Genomic DNA, 18,193 nt, shown 5'->3' on the forward strand with positions numbered 1-18,193 from the left:
ATGTAGACAAATTGGAATCTACCCAAATCTTAGATTCTCTCTCTGTCGTGGTCGACGACGGCATTTACGTACAAACAAAAACCCAGCTTTTTAAGATCTCACAGAAGTGGATCATCAGCACGATTTAAGAAAAAAATTGGAAATAGAAGAAGTCTTGGGCAATAGCCTGCTTTTTCTTTTCCGACCATTATTGTTTGCTCTATCCAATAAATAAATAATCTATACTATATGAAATTAAAATTCACCATTTATGACAGTCATTAATGACTAGTATTTTATGACGAAGCTGCTAAAACAATGAATTTTATTTTGGGCATTTAATCATCACCTGACACGCACGAAAGAACCATTTTTGAAATTTGGGAGTAGAGCAGTTCTATACTATGAACTATAGTATACTATGCATATAGTATATGTATACTATGTATACTATGGGCTATAGTATATATATGCATATGCATACATAGGCCAAAATTTAAAAAAAAATAATTTTACACTTAATATTTCAAATACCCATAGAATTTAGAATGTTCTGGAGCCACTGACACGCATCTTCTCCAGCATCATGGAGGGCCGACAGCCCTCCATGATAGGAGTGTTGTGGACACTCAGATATTAGGTGGTTCATTGATTGGATTTGTCCACATTGGCACAGAGGATCAGATGTGTATCCCCATGCTGTCATCAGCTCAGCACACCTTCCCACCTGCGTCCTGAACCGGTTAAGGCCACACCACTCTCTACGTCTCAGCTGGGTGCCAGGAACAATGTCATTAGGGTCATCCACAAGGCCTTTGTTCCTGACCTCTCCCTGCAACCATCTCAGTCTCCATAACTCCCTTGCACTTCTAATTTCCTCTTGCTCGTCAAGTCTCAAGTATCTTCTTGACTTGAGGCGCCTTGGTGGAGGGTTAGCCAAATTTCTAGAGACTGGGAGATCCTCATGAATGTATTGCAACTGGGAAATGAACTTTTTCTTCTTCTCCAACCTTCTGAGATCTGGAGGCATGATGTTACTAAGCACAGTCAACCACTCAGTCTCTGTTGGTCTCAATGTCCCACTAATCTTCCTCATAGTTTCATTGAAAACTGTATCAATTTTCTCAACATGTCTGCTGCGAGCCCAGACAGAAGAGCAGTACTCCCCTGTACTGTACAGAAGTGCAAGACTTGATGTTCGAAGGGCATTTATGTCACAACCCTAGGTTGTTCCCGCAAGTTTGCTGATGATATTTAGCCTTGTCTTCAGTTTATCTCTCAACCCCTGCAGATGTTGTCGATATGTGAGGGATCTATCAAGTCTGACTCCTAGGTAACGGGGAGCTTCCTGATGAGATATTCTTTTGCCACATAACCTGAGAGCCATTGTCTTTTTTGCATGCTGGTTACTGAGATGGAATATTGTTGAGACAGTTTTGGACGGGTTTGGCTTCAAGAACCACTGCTGGAAGTATTCTGCCATTAACTCTAAGTCCTCATTCAACACAATTTGGAGCTGATCAAAATTTCGACCTTGAGTAACAAGCCCAATGTCATCGGCATAAATAAACTTGCGTGATTGAGTAACAGGCAGGTCTGCCTATGGGCTATAGTGAGATCCACGTTATAATGACAGTGGATTTAGATGGGAGAACAGCGTTGCCGATTCTGTGCCTTGATTAATTATCTTTCTACATTGTCAAGAACAGATTTGGCATCGTTGCGGAGCAAGAAAAGGATAGTACTACCTGCTTTGTCGAATGATAGACAAGGATAGCAACACCAAAGTTGATAAAATACTGTCATTATAACGTGGACCTCACTATAGGCCTGTTGCTCTCGCACGGCAATTTTTTTTTGAAAAAATCATATATTTTTATGATCTGTAATAATGTATTGCTAAATGAATATTGGCACAAAGAACTATGGAATTCATTAACGCATCACCTTTTTTCTCTGTATCAGAGGAAATGAGATACTTGCATATAACTTCATTTTCACTCATTCACAAAGAAACCTTGTGCTCATGTGGGCATTGCCCTGAGTCTGTTAAACATTAATCATGATCAAATTTCACGAGAACCAATCAAAGAAGCTTTTCCTCAGAAGCCTTCTTCTTCTCTGATTGGTTCTTGTGGCATTTAATCGGGATTAAAAGTTAACAAATTTTTGTGCAACCTGGTGTTTGGTATAAATATTTAACATAAAGGTTCAATCAATATTATGATTCATAAGGCGTTTGTTGAGATCCAACTTGAAGGTGCATTTTCGTTTGTGCGTAAACTTCCGCAGTCGACGACGACAAGCATTTGTTGACATTCATATTGTCCAAATTTCAAGTGTGCTAAAACAGCTGATCAAATAACTTTTCATTATTTGTCTTTATTATTGAATAATTAAACATTTCTAATAATATCAACATATAGCCATTCAAAAGTATAAAAAAAGTATTAGCTCAACCTGCCCCATTAAAACATAATTGAACATAATCTTTTAGGTTATGTAGACAAATTAGAATCTACCGAATCTTAGATTCTCTCCCTGTCGTGGTCGACGACGATATTTTCGCACAAACGAAAGCCCAGCTTTAGTTTCGGAAAATGTTGTAGCCTCCTATTACCAACTTTAGTTATGCCATTTTCTATGTTCAGATGCCAGCTACCGTACAAATACTGTACAAATCTATTCAAATAGTGACTATCATTGAAACTGGTCAACATAGAGTATAATATACTTCTATGGGACATCTAACTTCTTTAAATGTCAGAAATAGGTTTTTCGCCACACTTGGATGTAATGAGCTGGTTTACGTGCGTCACATGGTGGCCGAAAGTGATTGTTTTCCGACCAGGCCGGTAAAACTTTACGGCCCTAGGGCTGTAAAATGACCTTGAATAACAGCTGATTCTGATTTGATATGAACGGGTTTACAAAATAGTTTTTGAAACAGAATCAGTTTATGCTTCTAGAATTGAATAAAGTATTTTGCAATAAGATACTATCATTTCATTTGGATGAATGAAATACAAATAAGATATTATAAACTACTCAAATTCAATTTTCAGAGTATAATAGAATCTAACCTCAAACCTCATAGTACTGCGTTTATCACAAAACCTGGTGGATAGTTTTGGAACTACTTGGGCAATATCCATGGTGCTGAACGTTTTAACAAATAGTTTATGAAACAGAATCAGTTTATGCTTCTAGAATTGAATAAAGTATTCTGCAGTAATATACTATCATTTTATTTGGATGAATGAAATAGAGGTAAGATATCTTCTTCTTCTATATAATAAGAGAGAGTGGGGTTGTGTTTGTTCGCATCAAAACATGTCAACTTGTGGATTGCATACCGGAAAAACGGGAATGATTTAGATCTCCAAATTTTGAACATAGATTCTAAAAATATCAATCTCGTGCACCTGGAAGCCCAAATTTCTATTTTCCTTCTAGATTTTTCAGAATATTAATGTTCAAATTCATCTATGCTACCGTAGGCTAATTGAAGTTCCATAGCCCAAAGTGTGTATTTTTATCAGCAGGTTATAAGACTACCATTTACCAACGTCTAAGTAGCGCAGCGGTAAGAAGCTTGCTTACGGAGCGATGGTACCTCGGTTCAAATCCCCCGATGCTTCCCATTTTTTTGTTCTTAATTTTTTCCCTCGAAACGTATTATTATCAATTATTTTTTGAAGGAATTTGTTTTCATTACTATTGAACTTGGATTTTATCAAATAATTATTTTCAATGTAAAATTTTGCCACCAGTACAAATGAATTAGACATAGTCTTCATGCTGTAGGCCTATAATTTATTGAATTTCATAAGAAAAACATGAATAGATCACAATAAAATGAGTAATAATTTTTATTCTTCAGTTATAATGTAGGCTACTATCAGACACGAATTCCCAGTGAAACGAGTATTTTAGGTATTTTTTTTGGAATTGGGAAAACAAGAGGCTGCCTGATTCAAATTGAGGAGGATCCTAATAGAACTAAAATTTATTGATGTATTGGAAAAATCAATATGATTCTGTGAGGTTTCCAAGTATTATGTATTCTTCAGTTTTCTATACTTTAATAACTAGATACTAATAACTATACTAATAGCTAGAGCTATGACCTTCCACTTTTGTTTTCGGAACTGCTTAATAAACAATTATTCTCATATATATTGTTTATTTCTCTGTGTGGCGAAAAATAGCGTTCGCACCACGGGCAAAAATGTTTTTCCGGCTCTCAATCTTTTCTAGTCCTCGGCCTACGGCCTCGGACTTGAAAACCGATTTCGAGCCGGAAAAGTCTCATTTTCGGCCCTAGGTGCGAAATATACTATTTCCTCACATTTGATATAGGCTACTATAATCAGTGTTGTCAATAATATTCAATAATTTTTGTTTTAACAGGTGTTGGATCCGAAAAATTATCCGTCTACAAACAGAAACAAAGGACCTGTAACCATCAGGAATCTTTTCACAACTTATTAAGGCATTTAATAAGGGGTCCCCATCCCAATATTTGGAGATTTACTGGTTCGTACCACCATCTAATTACTAATACTATAAACTATACCATCAATAATCAAGAAGTTTATTTGCCGTAAAACTTTACAAAAAAGCAATAAGCATCGTCAAACAATAAAACTACCTATTTATAATACAATAATAACAACATCTGTCGTAAGTTATATAGTTGAAACAGTTACATTTAAATATAAAATTTACAAGTTCATTTAATATTTTTATCTATGAATAATTAGTCTAGAAAATAATATATAAATTTATGAATAACGTAATTTATGAATCTAATTCATTAATAGTGTTTCATCTACGTACTAATACAACTATTATCAACTACCATTGTAGTTGATATAGTACCATTACAATATAACATGCATTTATACTATCATAGCATGTATATACTATCTGTACCATCTTTATCATCTAATACTATAATCTGTGTATAATAAGTTGAGACTTGGAGAAAATATCCGTATTGCCAAATTGTGAGAAATTTCAATCTTTTCATGCTTCGATCTCGTATCATAAGACACAGGCAAGCGGTAGGGGGATAATTTTCACAAAGCTGAACAGCTTGTCTTCCCGACCAAATTTGATTCAATTGATCACGAGCATTTATTATTGCACAGGATAAATTATCAATAACGGTAAGTGATTGATATTCAGGTTCTTTAGTAGGTTCAACTTGAATAGATAATTCATTGATTTCATCTAAGAGTGCAGAATATTATTTCACTGTATTTTCAATAGATATGCTTCTTATCAAAAATTGAGATTGAATTTTAGGATCATTGATGTCCTTCAACAAGTCATAAGCTTGTTGAACACGGCTAAACAAAGTTTCTTTCTTCTTCACACGAATAGTAAGCAAGGCTTGTGGGCTTGCCATTGTAACTAAGTAACTGATTAGATAAACAAGGAGATTTGGAAAGGAACTTTGTAACTGGATTTAACATGGATATCAGTGCATGTACCAACAAGTAACTCTACTATTAACGAATTGAAATTTAAATTGAAAAATAAATCTCTTGGAAATAGAACATATCCCAGGCCTGGTCGGACCATGTGGTAATCCCGTCCTGTCCCCAAACCTATGGATTGGGGTACAGTTAAGATTTAATTCACGAAAACGTCGACAGCCCCAAAAGTAAGTCTTTAATTTGTACTAACCTTGGAACTGGCGAGGAAGTGGACTGTATCTCGTGTGTAGAAGCTACTGCTGACGATATCCTGTCTTTATGCGTAGGTCTATATGATATTGTACATATATCACGAATCGAAACGAGGTAATTGCGTTCAGCTCGAACGCCACGGAAACAGGAGAAAACGGAACGAAAACGATGTTGACTTCTCGAGCACACTTCTGGAAGTGCTGGTTTGAAAGATAAACGGGGAGGATGAAGGAGGGGTGATGGAGAGAGGTTATCTTGCCTCTTTTGGAGAGGGGGAAGGGGAGGAAAGTACAAACTAATCAACCCACAATCAAGGCTGCCGATTCTCCGTGAATCCACCAAGGCTGGTCCACTGATTTGAAAAATGCCTCAACCTTCACGGTTATCTTGTTCAATATTTGGTGAAAAAGTTATTGTTTTATATACTTTTATTATTTACTAGCAGGTAACCCGTGCTCCGCAAGAGTCCAATTAAAAACATGACAGACTGAAAACTTGAAGAATTTTAAACAGACCTATAGTCTAACTATCCTCGGTACATTAAGGGCCGGTTTCCAAGCTCGGGATTTGGCTAAGTCCTAGACTTTTAACAGCTGGAGTCAGAAAATTGGTTTTCCGAAACGGGGCGTAGTCGCAGTCATTGTCATAGTCACGTTTGAATTAAATTTCGAAAAACTAGGAAATTGAATACAAAATAAAATAAAGAGAAAATAGTGTTATGTTTCAATTTTGAATTATTTAGGAATGTCTAATTTCGTCAAGGAAAAACGTTTCCAATTTATAGTAATGAGAGAATAAAAACTACAACTACTGTTATAAAAGCTGCGCCTACGCACCGTTTTGGAAAGCCAATTTTCTGACTCCAGCTGTTTAAAGTCTCGGACTTAGCTAAATCCCGAGCTCGGAAACCGGCCCTAAGAATCTATATGCAAAAGTTCAAGTTAATAAGTTGAGTTGTTCAGCCTTGATGTACGCCGTAGTTGAGCCGTGAATTTCCTATCCCTTACATGTATAAAACAATTCTCTCCTTTATTATGTTATAGATGAACAATTATTGGAGGTTGAAAAAATGATACTTGTGCAACATATAGTAGAATAAGTAGTATAGTAGAACAGTTATTCAGCTGTTGTTTTAGTAGTAAGTTTGAGTTTCTTTTCAAGTTTTAAAATTTTCAATTATTAATACAGTATTTTTCAGTTATCAGTGATGTTCTTGTGAAGTATTCTTATTTAATTTGGTTTTCAACTCTTCTATATACTAAATTCCTAGTTTATAAATATTTTGGACTCAAAATTGGACAAAAATCATGAAGAGTGTAAACATAACCTATTTATGGACAATTTCTATCTAAATTTGGGAAAGGAACAGTTTTGGGCTTTAAGCCTGTTGTTCCAACCCCAATCATTCATAGTTGAGAATGATATTGTATATATCAATGTACTAGCCGTCAGGCTCGCTTCGCTCGCCGTATCCGTCTAGCCAGGGGGCTTCGACGACCCTGGACCCCCGACTGGATCGTCCAGAAATGAGATCAGCGGGCTCGCTTCGCTCGCCTGCATTTTTCATTTGAGCATGCTTCATTCCATCAGAAAGTCAAAGTACTGAGAAAACGCAGAAAAGCTGAGAAAAACGCGGATTTTGGGCGTATCTTTGATGAAATATTAAAGTCACCTCATCACAACATTTTTAGACCCTACCTAAACCTCTGTCTACAATTTGGACATTTTCTGTCTATTACTTGATGAAAGAACTGAGAAAACGCAAAAAACGCTAATTTTGGGCATATCTTTGACGTTATTGCAAAGTCCTTCTAACACAACATTATTACACCCTAGCTGAGCTTCTGTACTAAATTTGAACAATTTCTGTTCATTTGTTCTCGATAAAGCTGAGAAAGCGCTAAAAAACGCTGGAAAAATGCAGATTTTGGGCGTATCTTTGGAAATTTTTCCAAATCCGTTCTTAGTGCGCCTCTAAAGGGCCAACCGAACATACCTACCAAATTTGAAAGTTTCTGGTCCGGTAGATTTTTAGTTCTGCGAGTGAGTGAGTGAGTCAGTCAGTCAGTGAGTGCCATTTCGCTTTTATATAATATATTATATAGATGCAAAATGATACATAGTTCACAATACTAATGGTGATTCTGTGGTCGGGAAGTCTCGTAATGTGACCGTAAAATTCAAGACATATTTCATATTATTCATACATCTAATCATGTAATTTTAGTCAAAAACTAGACAAATTGAATCATAGGATGAGATTTGAAAAAGTCCATTTAGTAAAATTAGGATAAAATAAATAGCTTATTAGTCTCTGACTAGGTGCTAATTAAAAAAAAAAAAGTAATATATATGAAAATACCGTATGAGTAAAATATCAAGAATATCATTCATATAAAAATGGACATTTTCAATTTTCAGGAGAAGATGAAGGTGGTCAGTTGGTGGAGAAAGTTTTTGGTCCGGTAGATTTTTAGTTCCGTGAGTGAGTGAGTGAGTGAGTGAGTTAGTCAGTCAGTCAGTGTATATATATATATATATATATATAATATATATATATATATATATATATGAATAAATATTAAGTAGGCTATGTATTTGTTTCAGATGCTCTACAAAAGACTGAGAACTCCAACATCGAGTTCTACCAAAGCATGTTGCTTGGCTGCCCTGGAGGCCGAGGGCGATCCAGAACCAGGATGAACCTCTTTCTAGACAAGAAAATCAAACGATACACGGACCAGCTGGATAATGAAAAAACAACAGTTCTGGAGTTTCTTCAAATTGTTTCGCCCTGCGTCTACAGTTATGTTGATGTGGAACTCATTCCAGATGGGGAAGAAGATGTCAGTGACGTGTTTGAGAGAGGTATTATTGTATTAATACTCAACTATAGAAATTTACTATTAATAGTTAGGTCCACGTTTTGATGGTCGTATTTGATTAACATTGGTGCTGCTTTCCTTGTCTATCATTCGACAAACCAGATAGTGCTATCCTTCTCTAGCTCCGCTACGTTGCCAGAGCGATGTATAAAGCCGTGTCCACACTGAACAAATGTTCGACAAACATGTTTGTTGAAACAGTTTGAGAAAATTTTATTATACATTATGGAAATTACTGAGATATTGCAATTATTCAAATCCTGATGAATTTATTATTATTAAACGAAAATCCAAATATTACAGCATTTAATTTGGATTTTCATTTAATTGACCGAGTGAAGTGAGGTCTAAGATTCAAGTCGACAGTTTGGCATTTCTCTTAATGTTTAAATGTTTATTTGTTGCGCATTTACGGCGAAACGCGGTAATAGAGTTTCATGAAATTTGACAGGTATGTTCCTTTTTTAATTGCGCGTCGACGTATGTATAAGGTTTTTTGAAATTTTTCATTTCAAGGATAATATAAAAGGAAAAAGGAGCCTCCTTCATACGCCAATATTAGAGTAAAAATCAGACTATAGAATTATTCATCATAAATCAGCTGACAAGTGATTACACAGATGTGTGGAGAAGCCAGTCTATTGCTGTATTTCCCTAAGGTCTATAGTTTCAATCAGATACTTGTGGATGAGAGTACTGCGTGTCTACTCTTCACAGAACTACTAGTAATAATAAATTTTATTATGTTTGACAATTAATGTTTGCCCGTGGCCAGTGTGGACGCATCACCAATCCAAATTATTTTTAAGTAAGGAGAACAGGTTTTATGTTTTACAGATGTTTTACAGCTGTCAATACTGAAAATGTTTGCAAAACAGTAATTTTTGTTTGACAAACATTGATTGTCCAAACTTTTTAAAATGTTTGTCCCTGAGCTCCTCAACAAACATGTTTGCCGAACATGCATGTCGAACATTTGTCCAGTGTGGACACAGCTTAACAATGTAGAACCATAATTAATTTAGAGAATATTCAATCTCAGTAAAACAAATATTATTCGATAATATTTTTTCTTCTTGAATCTATTATTTTGAACAATAATCAACAGTTAAAAAAAATAGTTGAAATATTTATCACTCAATAATATTTTTTCTTGTACAATCGATTATTTTGAACAAGAATGAATAGTTAATATACATCAGTTATAACGGTATCAGCTATCCTCTATAGAAGACAGTGGCGAGGCAGAGAATTGGCAACGCTGTTTTCCTATCTCTGTTCACTGCCATTATAACGTGGACCTCACTATAGTATCATTGTTACATAATAGAAATTGTGTATTTAATATGAAAATTAATATAACGAGGGAACTAGTGATTTTCTGTAACTGAACATTCAAGTAGCCCTATTAAAATACTGTATTGATTCTATTTTTCTCATGCATTAGGATAGTTTTCATTCAGGCGAGATGGAACTTCCGTCAGGAACTCCCCACCAATAAAAGTCATACGAATATTATTATTATTATGCATCAGGAAACCTTGATGAAGCCATGTTCATCATGTTAGTTATCTCGTGCAGCTAATATTTTTTTCAAGGGTCTTTTTTCCACTTCCTCTCAAATCTTCAATACTCTACACTACTACACCACTTTTATTATAATATCTATTCAAACTGAACTTTAAAATTATAAATATATGAATTTATAAACCATAAATAAACAGTGTAAACATGAATATCATAATAAATAATTCATGTCACCTGTATACTTGGTCACCTGAAGATAAAACTGCACAGTGCAGTCTGGAGGCAGATTGACGACCTGCACTGCGACAGTAGTGATGCCCCAGCATGCACAAGACAGGCCCTTTTTATTTTCAATTACAAAGCTGTTAAAACAGTAGATTATTATTCAAATATCGGTATATATATATATATTATATATATATATATATATATATATATATATATATATATATATTATATATATATATATATATATGAATAATTGAAACAATCACAACAAATAATAGCTTATAAAATTCACATACGAATGCATGTTTTTAAATTGAACAATAGCATATAAATAATAAATAATTTATTTTTGTCAAATAACAATTACAAAATTGCATTAGACTTATACCATCTAGGTAACTCATAAATAACAAATATAATCTTATACACATACTAGGTAGTATAATATACAGTATTATAACATTAATTGAAGGAGTTTTCATAAAATTCAGTCAACCACACACACACACACACACACACACACACACACACACACACACACGCTTTGTTATCCGACTCTTTGATACAGTTGGCATTAAAACAGAGCTTCGCTCTATTTATTTCCCGTTTATAGATTTGTTTACTCCTTTTATAAGCCAGTTGCGCATCATCGCTACGTCTTATAAGAAAAATGGAGCGGAAAGTCATCATTTTGTTTTTCAATTCCGCCAGTTTCGGTGTATACCAGCCTGACTTAGCTACATTTCTCTTCTTAGCGTTTAATCTCAAAGGCCTGTTGGGACATATTTCATCAAATATTCTGTAAAAGGCTTCAAAAAATTTATTGAATGTCAATATATTATTCATACGAATGTATGTTTCTAATTTGCAGATGAAAATCACGAAGAAAGTCAAGGTGGACAAACTTTGAGGATGGAGATGGACGTTGAAATTACTCAAATAGCAGGTAAGAATAATGTAGTAGTTGGATTGCGACTAGGTGTCACCCCGACATAGATTTTCTGTTTCCAATTGATGACATGGCTAATGATTTTACAATCCAGTATCACTCTTTCTTTACTATTCCTATTCTTTAACTATTTTAATCTCATTCTTTCCAGATTCTGTCGAGATGGAAGCTGGTGTTCAGGAAATAGCGGGACAAAAACCGAATAGCACTTGGTACCATATCAACGATGGCTACTTCTACACCATGTCAACTACTGACAAAAGTCGTGTATATTTGAGATGCCGGGAAAACAAGTGTAAAGGAAGAGCGTCAATGCCAGTGGGAAACAGATCGCTGGAGACATTCAAGGTCACAGTCCCTCATATTCACGACCCGGACTTCTTTCAACTGCCTATTCTTGAACTAAGGAGAAAGATAATGGATAGGTGTTCCAAAGAACCGACCCCGTTCCTCACAATTTGGAATGAGGAGTCAGCCAAGTAAGAATAATCAGATGTCAAATAATTATACTGTGTAATTATTATGTTTAAATGTTTATATGTTTTTATGTTGCGCATTCACAGCGAAACGCGGTAATAGATTTTCATGAAATTTGACAGGTATGTTCCTTTTTAAATTGCGCGACGACGTATATACAAGGTTTTTTGAAATTTTGCATTTCAAGGATAATATAAAAGGAAAAAGGAGCCTTCTTCATACGCCTATAATTAGAGTAATAATCAGACTATAGAATTATTCATCATAAATCAGCTGTCTAGTGGACTATAATACTACCCGTTCAAAAACATCTAACATCTTGAAAATTGTATCTTTCCATCAACGTTGTAGACAGTTGCAGCCAGACCTGATAACAGCGCTCACACTCAACATTCCGGGACGACACGTCACGGTACGATAGGTCAGAAAGCTCTATATTTATTTAGGATTTTTTCTAGACATTTTATGTTGATAAATTATTTATTAATTTTTGAAAAAACATAACAACATGTCAATGTAACTTACTGAGCGCGAGGTCTACTGTTCACAGAACTACTAGTAATAATTTACTATATATAAGTTAGACAAGACATAGCCATCAGCATGAACATAGAACTAGAAATAGAAATAACCTAATCACGCCATACATCAGACTGCATAAATCCATAAATCATTCAAAAACCATAATTATCAGCAATATTTATTATTCAACAAATTATCGACAACAATTAAAAATTTACCTCAAAAAAGTTAATATCCACATTAGCACAATGACTTGAAAACAGGCTTTTTATACAATAGACGAGTACCTTAGTCATAACGTAAGCATCTGACTGTTTATAAATTTACAGTGTTATGTAGGCTATATGTTAGCGATACTTCATTGTTTGTATATTATGTAATAATATGTATTATGGTTGATTATATGAACTTCACATGACGTTTGTTTATAGAATTTGTAATGTTCGATGACAACAATAAAGATTGATTGAAGTTATTCAAGTAATATTTGACCGAGCGAAGTGAGATTCAAGTCGACGGTTTGGCATTTCTCTTAATGTTTGAATGTTTATATGTTGCGCATTTACGGCGAAAAGCGGTACCGTAATAGATTTTCATGAAATTTGACAGGTATTTTCCTTTTTTAATTGCGCGTCGACGTATATACAAGGTTTTTGGAAATTTTGCATTTCAAGGATAATATAAAAGGAAAAAGGAGCCTCCTTCATACGCCAATATTAGAGTAAAAATAGGAGTGGCCGTGGTCGAGTGGATCAGATGCTGGCTTCATGATTCAGAGGCCCGGGTTCAAATCCCGGCCCGGGCAAGATATTTATCTCGGGCCACTCCCGTGTTTCGGATGGACACGTTAAGCCGTCGATCCCGGCTGCCTAAAAAGCAGTCGTTAGGTCATGTCAGAGACCCTGAAATTGATCAGTTGCGGCCTGAAAACTCTGACACCAGACCTGAGCCAGCCAGGTCACTCGATATTATTATTATTAAAAAAAAAGCAATGTCAACTATTCATAGTCATTTGAATTCAAGTCTTAGTCTATTTTTTACAGTTGAATATCGTCATTAAAACTAATATTGATACAGATTATTGACCGAGTGAAGTGAGGTCTAAGATTCAAGTCAACGGTTTGGCATTTCTTTTAATGTTTAAATGTTTATATGTTGCGCATTTACGGCGAAACGCGGTAATAGATTTTCATGAAATTTGACAGGTATGTTCCTTTTTAATTGCGCGTCGACGTATATATAAGGTTTTTGGAAATTATGTATTTCAAGGATAATATAAAAGGAAAATGGAGCCTCCTTCATATGCCAATATTAGAGTAAAATCAGACTATAGAATTATTCATCATAAATCAGCTGACAAGTGATTACACTGATGTGTGGAGAAGCCAGTCTATTACTGTATAAGGTCTATAGACATTAAAGAGGAATGCATCTTTAAGCTGTGTTTACACCAAAGTTATTAACAAAATGGTTATAACTTAATCCTTATAGATTCTATTAGATTGAACGGAAGTTGACAAACACATATGTTCATCGTGTGTATGATAAGTTATTTTCAATCTAATATAATCTAAAAGGATTGAGTTATTAACATTTTTTCAATAAATTTTGTCTAATCGCAGCTTTAAGGTCTTTGGTTTCAATATTTTGTTTTGCAGTCATGGTATTATTATACGTGCCCATCAGTATCAATATTCTCACATTCGAAAAACTAATTTAATAGGTGAATAAAAATAAACAAATGAACTAAATAATGCTGGAGAAATTATAATATTTTTGATTCTAAAAAAATAATTTTCATCAGATAGAAAGATCATCACGAAACTGGATGAATTATATCATATGGAATACAAATTCAAACGTGAACTGAGTTTGTTAACATTTAAAACAGTTGACATCTGGTACCTACTTGTGGATGAGATACTGCGTGAGGTCTACTGTTCACAGAACTACTAGTAAGGCCCAAGATTCATACGTCACAAATACCGACATAATGAGCCTTATGAATAAAAACTGAGCATATGCTCATGAGCATGGAGCATAAGGTTTCGTTCATGAGCACTAGGTAGATGCGTAAGCATTTGCTCATTTTTATATGAATAAGCTTTACCTTATACTTTTACCTTATGCTCCTGAACTCTGGAGCAAATGCTCACGTATTTCAAAGATTTTTTATCAGCTGATTCGTCTTACTTTGTTTTTATAGTGAAAGGCTAGAATGTGCTATTCACGTAAGCACTAGATATGCAAGTGTAAACACTGTTCTAGTTCATTCATACAATTTTGAGCATAAGCTTTTACTTTTGAGCAAATGCTCAAACCATTTTTTTGATGAGCATGAGCAAAAGGTTTTGCTCACGTTTATTCATAGAAAATGAAGCATATGCTCCATATTTTAGAAGTATAAGCAAATGCTCAACTTCATTCATATGGCCCATTATTTGTGTTGTTTATCTGCCATACGCTGATGCCGCATCCACACATTGACCCATATGATAAAACCAGAGCAAATGCTCAAGAGCAAGAGCATGGAGCATAAGGTTTTGCTCATGAGCAAAAGGTAGAAGCAAAAGCATTTGCTCATTTTTATATGAATAAGCTTATACTCTTACCTTATGCTCCTGAACTCTGGAGCAAATGCTCACGTTTTTCAAAGATTTTTCATCAGCTGATTCGCTTTTGTAGCCTTACTTTGTTTTTATAGCTCACGGAGGCGCTAAATATGCAAGTAGGGGGCACCGCTTGTGTTTGCGTCGTCAGCTCTGTTTTCTATTTATGAATAGATTTTTAGGTTAGTTGAGTTTTGAAATAATTGCGTGAAAAAATGTAATCTCTATAATAATATTCAGCATATTATTATAATATCAATAGCTTATTATAATCGTCTACACTCTCATCTTCTTAAATGCCTATTTCCTATTTTGTGATGGCTATCTCTATATATTGGTTGTGATCGTACCTGGTATAGTTTCCTCTTCCTAATACGAATAATTAGTTGAGCCATTTTACTATGAGCAAAAGGTGATAAGCTGCTCTAGACTAGACTCACCTTTTTTGAAGCATTTGCTTCAAAAGTTGAGCAAATGCTCTAGTTTATTCATACAATTTTGAGCATAAGCTTTTTCTTTTGAGCAAATGCTCAAACTATTTTTTTGATGAGCATGAGCAAAAGGTTTTGCTCACGTTTATTCAAAGAAAATAAAGCAAATGCTCCATATTTTAGAAGTATGAGCAAATGCTCCATATTTTAGAAGTATGAGCAAATGCTCAACTTTATTCATATGGCCCATTATTTTGTGTTGTTTATCAGCCATACGCTGATGCCGGATCCACACATTGACCCAAGGCGTACAAATGACTATCAGCGCCTGAGTGTGGATCGGTGGTTTGTCAGCGCTGGCCTTCGTTGGCCTTCGGTTGTCATCGCTCCGATTTTTGTCGAGCGAAGGCCAATGAATGCCAGTGCTGGCAAACCACCCATCCACACTTGTCGTTTGTATAGAATTATGATAATGGTTTTGTAAATTATTTTATATTGTAGAATTGTATTGTTTTTATGCTTGAAATTTTGTATAATATATATGACGATTGACCATATATTTTCTTGAATGTCTTGTCAATAAATAAATTTCTTTCTCTATTTCCTGTTTTGTCGTCTGCTCTGCTGTTTCCTCTGTGTAATGGAGTTTCTATAGACCTACCTAATTGTTATTAAATGCTACTGCGTTACTTCTTCTATTGTTTTTTTATAGTTTTTATTCTGTTTCTTCTATTCAATATTTTTAACCACCAACTCAATTTTCGATTTGCCATTTTGAATACGGCGCTGTGTGAAGCGAACGCTCGGCTACCGCTGGCCTGATACACTGGCCCTATTGCAGTTTGGATGGCAAGACCAAGCTAACCAGGCTGGACCAGTGACTTAATAATATTAATGCCTATAAACTTAATTTTATAGGATTAATTTATAGGATACTAGCCGTCAGGCTCGCTTCGCTCGCCATATCCGTCTAACAGGGGGCTCCGCCCCCTGGACCCCCGACTGGATCGTCCAAGAATGAGATCAGCAGGCTCGCTTCGCTCGCCTGCATTTTTCATTTCAGCATTTTTATCATAGGACAATCCAGTCGGGGGTCCAGACTAAACGTCTGGCTAAACGGATATGGCGAGCGAAGCGAGCCTGACGGCTAGTAATATAATATTCTCAGGATTAAAGTAGCAGTGCCCAATCAATTTTTCCGCGATAAATGCATTTAAATCTTCAACTTGGTGCCAACCTAACAATGTCAACTCAACTTAATGCCAACCTGACAAAATTATTAATTTAGTTGCCAGTTAACAACTGTTTCGAAGAGGTACTCTATTTAGATTATAGTTCTATAGTAACATATGATATGGAAATTTCAATTATAATTAAGAGATTGGGAGAAGAAGAATATACATGCTAAAAGACGAACTTTAAACCCTTAAAAACAACCCTTATAGTTAAAATATTGCCAAAAGATTTCTTAGTGCGCCTCTAAAGGGCCAACTGAACATACCTACCAAATTTGAACGTTTTTGGTCCGGTAGATTTTTAGTTATGCGAGTGAGTGAGTGAGTGAGTCAGTCAGTCAGTCAGTCAGTCAGTGCCATTTCGCATTTATATATATATATATATATTATATATATATATATATATATATAGATGGCAAGACCAAGCTAACCAGGCTGGACCAGTGACTTAGTACTGGGCATAAAAATAATATTAATGCCTATAAACTTAATTTTATAGGATTGACAGTCAGCTGATGACCGAAATCGCAGACCGCATCAGTTATAAAAGTCTGAAGTCCGCCATGCACAGAGCGAGAGCGTCAAAAAACGTGAGAGTGACACCGCCGACGCTGCTGGAGTTTGGTGAGGCGGTCAAGAAGTCGCCGAAATTCCGGAAAACTGTTAGGGGCAGTGACTTCTACCTGGCGACGGTCGAGAGTGCCGAGGGCGGAGTTTCCGTGATACTCGGATCACCCGAATTCGTGCTTCTACTGCCGGAAGTTGAGGAACTGCATTTGGATGGCACTTTCGATGTACCTCCGATGGAGCCACCGGCACATCTGTTGACTATTATGTTGACGATCAAGTCGCATGTGAGTATTCAGAGAATTATTCAAATCAAAAGTTATGTTGACAGTATTTACGCTCACCTTTTAATAATCAACATTACGGCGAGACCATTTATACAGTAAGTTATTATTCGAATCGAAATTTATATCTATCGTGAGTGATTCCCGTCCAAGAATTCTCAAGACCCGATTTCTAGGTCACTTAATCAATCTGATAGCCCATTAGACCCATTAATTTAATAGTCAATTAGATTCAAAAATCGTCCTAAATCTGGGCAAAAATCTTAAATTAAAGTTCAATAGTCAATTAGATTAAAAAATCGTCCTAGAAACTGGGCAAAAATCTTAAAATAAAGTTTAATAGTCAATTAGATTCAAAAATGATCCTAGAAACTGGGCAAAAATCTCAAAATAAAGTCAAGAGTAGCAAATTAGAATCAGAGAGAACAGAACAAAATTGTATTTACTCTTGTGTTGACGCTGAAACTCTTTGGCCCGCACAAAGCTTATACACTTATATACAATAGCTTACAATACAGCAAAGTCATAGATGAATTTACATAATATAGACTAAGAAAATAACTATTGAACTGTATATGATATGAAAAAGCAATTTGTAATATAATAACTATAGATAATAATCATATTGTTATGCATCTACATAAATTGGCGGAGCTTTGGACATATCAATGTCCATTCTTTGGGAAGAATATTAAAAATATCCTCCCCACTAACTCTCTACCAAAACGTTAATTTCGTTATTTAAACTAAGGATTTATTTATTAATGGAAATATTGTAAAAGTTTTAATCAATATGAATAT

At 35.1% G+C, this 18,193-nt stretch overlaps 1 protein-coding gene across 1 annotated transcript in view; it reads left to right on the top strand.

Moving 5' to 3' along the window:
• Positions 1-18,193, top strand: part of LOC111045813 — a 43,847-nt gene that overhangs the window by 1,804 nt on the left and 23,850 nt on the right. Inside the window, exons 2-6 of the mRNA XM_039436579.1 lie at positions 4,393-4,518; positions 8,286-8,546; positions 11,190-11,264; positions 11,419-11,746; positions 17,041-17,395. Of these exons, the coding sequence (XP_039292513.1) occupies positions 4,393-4,518; positions 8,286-8,546; positions 11,190-11,264; positions 11,419-11,746; positions 17,041-17,395 (1,145 nt within the window). The remainder of the gene's footprint in view (positions 1-4,392; positions 4,519-8,285; positions 8,547-11,189; positions 11,265-11,418; positions 11,747-17,040; positions 17,396-18,193) is intronic.

The sequence above is a fragment of the Nilaparvata lugens genome, chromosome 10, assembly GCF_014356525.2.
Source record: "Nilaparvata lugens isolate BPH chromosome 10, ASM1435652v1, whole genome shotgun sequence".
Taxonomy (NCBI): Eukaryota; Metazoa; Arthropoda; class Insecta; order Hemiptera; family Delphacidae; genus Nilaparvata; species Nilaparvata lugens.